General features: G+C 39.7%; 1 gene segment (V, D, J or C); it reads left to right on the top strand.

Annotated features, from left to right (window-relative positions):
• The first annotated feature begins 1,439 nt into the window (after positions 1–1,439).
• Positions 1,440–2,090, top strand: LOC131923962 (Ig heavy chain V region 441-like). The segment is given in 2 exon segments: positions 1,440–1,549; positions 1,654–2,090. Coding segments are annotated over 2 exon segments (483 nt in total).
• The last annotated feature ends 1,549 nt before the right edge of the window (positions 2,091–3,639 follow it).

Raw genomic sequence — 3,639 nt, 5'->3', positions numbered from 1 at the left:
CATCAATTCCATAATCATATTCATGTATTCTGTTCAAGTATAATCATGAGAAGATACAGTAGATATCAACAATGAATTTCCACATTTTCACTTTTGTTAAACATTTGGTTTTTAAAAGTCATTAATTAGCAAATAATTTTTTCATGTATCAATTAGTTATCTTCTGTTTAATTGATGAACACAATGTGGAAACAGAAGCACAACCAATTAACATGCTGTCTCATTATTATTTCTGGTTCAAAAATGTAGTTTGTGCAATTAAACATATATGAAATACAAATCCCACCTTTATCATCTGTACTGAAGAACAGGGACCTGTGCTATTCCATATCACCTCCCCTTCCCACCTCAGCCTCTGTGAAACAGAACAAGGTATCCATTGGGGGATGTTCACCTTTTCATGCTCCATGTAACTCCAGTCAGGCAGCATTTGTCTTCCTGTGCCTGGGTTAGCTCTCTTGTTTTAACTTACTGAGGTCAATTCTGTTCCCTCACATGTGGAGGACATGTGGAAATCAAATGCTGAGCTATACACTGAAGTCAAGATTATCAGTCACTCCATTTCTAGTTAACAAATAGGTATATGTGCAGGGAGACAAGAACTTACATAGGTAATAACACAAGAATTTCACACTCCTAGACACACACAAATCTGGACAAGGCTTCTCAAGTTTCCCAGATGAATAATAGAATTTAGTAGTGTCACATGATCTCATCACAGAAAGGGAGTTCTCCCAACCCCCATGCTGGGATTATTTGTCCAGCCTTGATGCAGGGAGAGGAGATTAGCCCTGCCTCAACTTGATATGCCAGGCATTGTTGACTCCCATGTGTAGTTGGTACCTTTCTGTATAGAGAAGTGGATGATGGTAGAAGAGAGGCTGGGGAGGGAAAGGCAAGAGAGGAGGGAGGGAGACTGTGGTTGGTTTATAAATGAAAAATGTATGTATATTTGTATAAATGTGTATGAAATAAATGAAAAATAAATAAATTAATAAATAAAATGAAAGGAAGTTCTCCAAATCATGAGGCAGTGACACTTAGCACTGGAGCTGACTAACGCAGTGCTAAGTACATCAGTGTTGAAGTCCACACAGTAAAACAGAAGAGCTCCAGAGCATGTCACAAAGCAGTGTCTACTACCATTTATAAGAGGACATGGAGAATTGGGGTGAAATTAACCATAAAATACATCTTTTGTGAGTATCAAAAGAAATAGATGATACTAAGTGTGTGCCAAGAAAAAATAACTTAGTATCATATACAAAATTTTCCTACCATTATCTTTATTACCAGACTCCCTCAGCACATTTAGAAAATAGAACATACCATCTCTCAGTGCCAGCTACAAAACTTGTTATATAGCAAGAAGACATGCAAATAAGGCCTCTCTCTTCTCTTGAAAACCAGGCCAGCACTGACCCTGGAGCTCAGGCAAAAGCAATCAGCCCTGGATTACCAGGTTTCCCCACTCAGTGATCAGCACTGAACACAGACCACACCATGGATTTGGGGCTGATGTGGGTTTTCCTTGTTGCTCTTTTAAAAGGTAATTTATGGAGAAACACAAATACTGAGTGTGTTTGTGGACATGACCAGAAATCATAGTGAGTCTTTAAGGCAGTATACTAACAGAATTCTCTTTTTTTGCAGGTGTCCAGTGTGAAGTGCAACTGGTGGAGTCTGGGGGTGGTCTGATACAGCCTAGGGGATCCCTGAGACTCTCCTGTGTAGCCTCTGGATTCACATTCAGTGACTACTGGATGGACTGGATCCGACAGGCTCCAGGGAAGGGGCTGGAGTGGGTTGGAGATATTAATAAAGATAGCAGTAAAATCAACTATGCACCATCCCTGAAGGATCGATTCACCATCTCCAGAGACAATGCCAAGAACACACTGTACCTGCAAATGAGCAGTGTGAGATCTGAGGACACTGCCACTTATTACTGTGCTAGAGACACAATGAGTGGACTTCAGTGTAAACCCAGACATAAACCTCACTGTGAGGCTGCTCAGGGCCACCAGGGGGCGCACAGAACACAGAAAACAGGTTCACCCCACGAGTTTATGCAGATAAGATTAGATTAAGCATTCCTCTCAGGTATCTGGGCTGCAATTTTTCTAACAGTTTCCCTGAAATTCTCTCTACATGCATGTTCTGAAGGGATCCAATGTCCTCAAAACATTACATGTTCTCCTATTATTAAAAAAAATTTACGCATAATATCCCATGAACAAAATGCCTACTGACAGCTTTGAGAACATGAAGTACCCTACTTTGGTCACTGGAATTACATTATAAGGAAATCCATGGACATTCTGATCTTTTCCTATTCCAGGCAGAGCGTTGGTCAGATTTTTTTATTAGAACAGAAGGTAGGTTTAGAGAAAACCAAGAGGAAGATGGGGTGAACATTTATGATCCTTAGATCATAAATCCTAGCAGGTCTGGAACCTCCCCTCTTCTTCCTGAGGTCTGTGAACTTCAAGAGCAGATGAGACACAGCTGTGCTTTTAGCTAATTCAGTTTATTACTCCATGACTTTCATCTCTGTTCATCATGGAAATTTGTAGAAACTGATCCTTTCAATCAACCATCATGAGAAATGAGATCTCCTGGCACAGCCATATCTGGTGGGAAAGGCAAAAGTCATAAAGCCATCACAGCTCCCTGACAAAGATCCGGCAAAGCTGAGCCCCATGATGCCCTCTGTGCCTCCTATGGTTTTCATCTCCACCTTTTGCATACTTGGGAAACATTTAATATTTGTACATTTTGGGGATATTGGATTAATGGAAAATTTCTTATGAATCATTTATGCTTTCTCCCACAAGTACTCCTTCTTAGCTTCCCCAGGACAGTCCTGAACATACTCCTCCTCCTACTTTTGGGGAGATACTCTTATCTACTTGAAGGTCTTCCTCATGCAATGGAGGTGTGACACAAAAAGACCCCTGTCCCTATTTTTACTCATGAGCAAAATATTCAAAACAAAGTAAACTTTAAAAAGTTAACAAGATTCAGTGGACTGGAGGACTTGGCCACAGATCAGATTGCAAGTCTCTTCCTATATAAACTCAGACAATAATGTGGCATATACAGCAACAAGTTAGAATATCTGAAGTTACCTCAGCCCTACACAGAGACTTACGTTGATGAATAAAGAATGGAGTCAAACAATGCTAAAAAATGAATTGTCAGGACTTCCCTTTCTTAGAAAAGTTAGCACATACAGAGCCACTGTGGTGGCATATGACCAAGAAACAGCAGAATGTTAGGATTAACATTGTATTATGCCAGAATTTGAAAAACGACTGCAGCAGCTTTAGCCTGAGGATTTGTCTTGGGCACTCTTACCATTAAGAGTTAATAATACACTGACTGGGACGTGGCATTATGCCCAGGCTATCAGCTTGAAAACAGACTGTCATTTGCCTTTAGATTCTTAAAACTTGGGTTATATGGCTAATGAGTAAAAATGATAACTTTATCAAGGATGTCAAAATGTGAGGGAAAATGATTTCAAATGATAACTCTGTTCTGTCATAGATTATTAATGATGACTAGAAGATGAGAAAAATGAAGTGAAACACATGTCCCAAAACAAATTTATATGATCTATATTTTGGAACATCA

This window comes from Peromyscus eremicus, chromosome 14, assembly GCF_949786415.1.
Source record: "Peromyscus eremicus chromosome 14, PerEre_H2_v1, whole genome shotgun sequence".
NCBI lineage: Eukaryota > Metazoa > Chordata > Mammalia > Rodentia > Cricetidae > Peromyscus > Peromyscus eremicus.
This window is presented reverse-complemented; position numbering and strand designations above follow the sequence as displayed.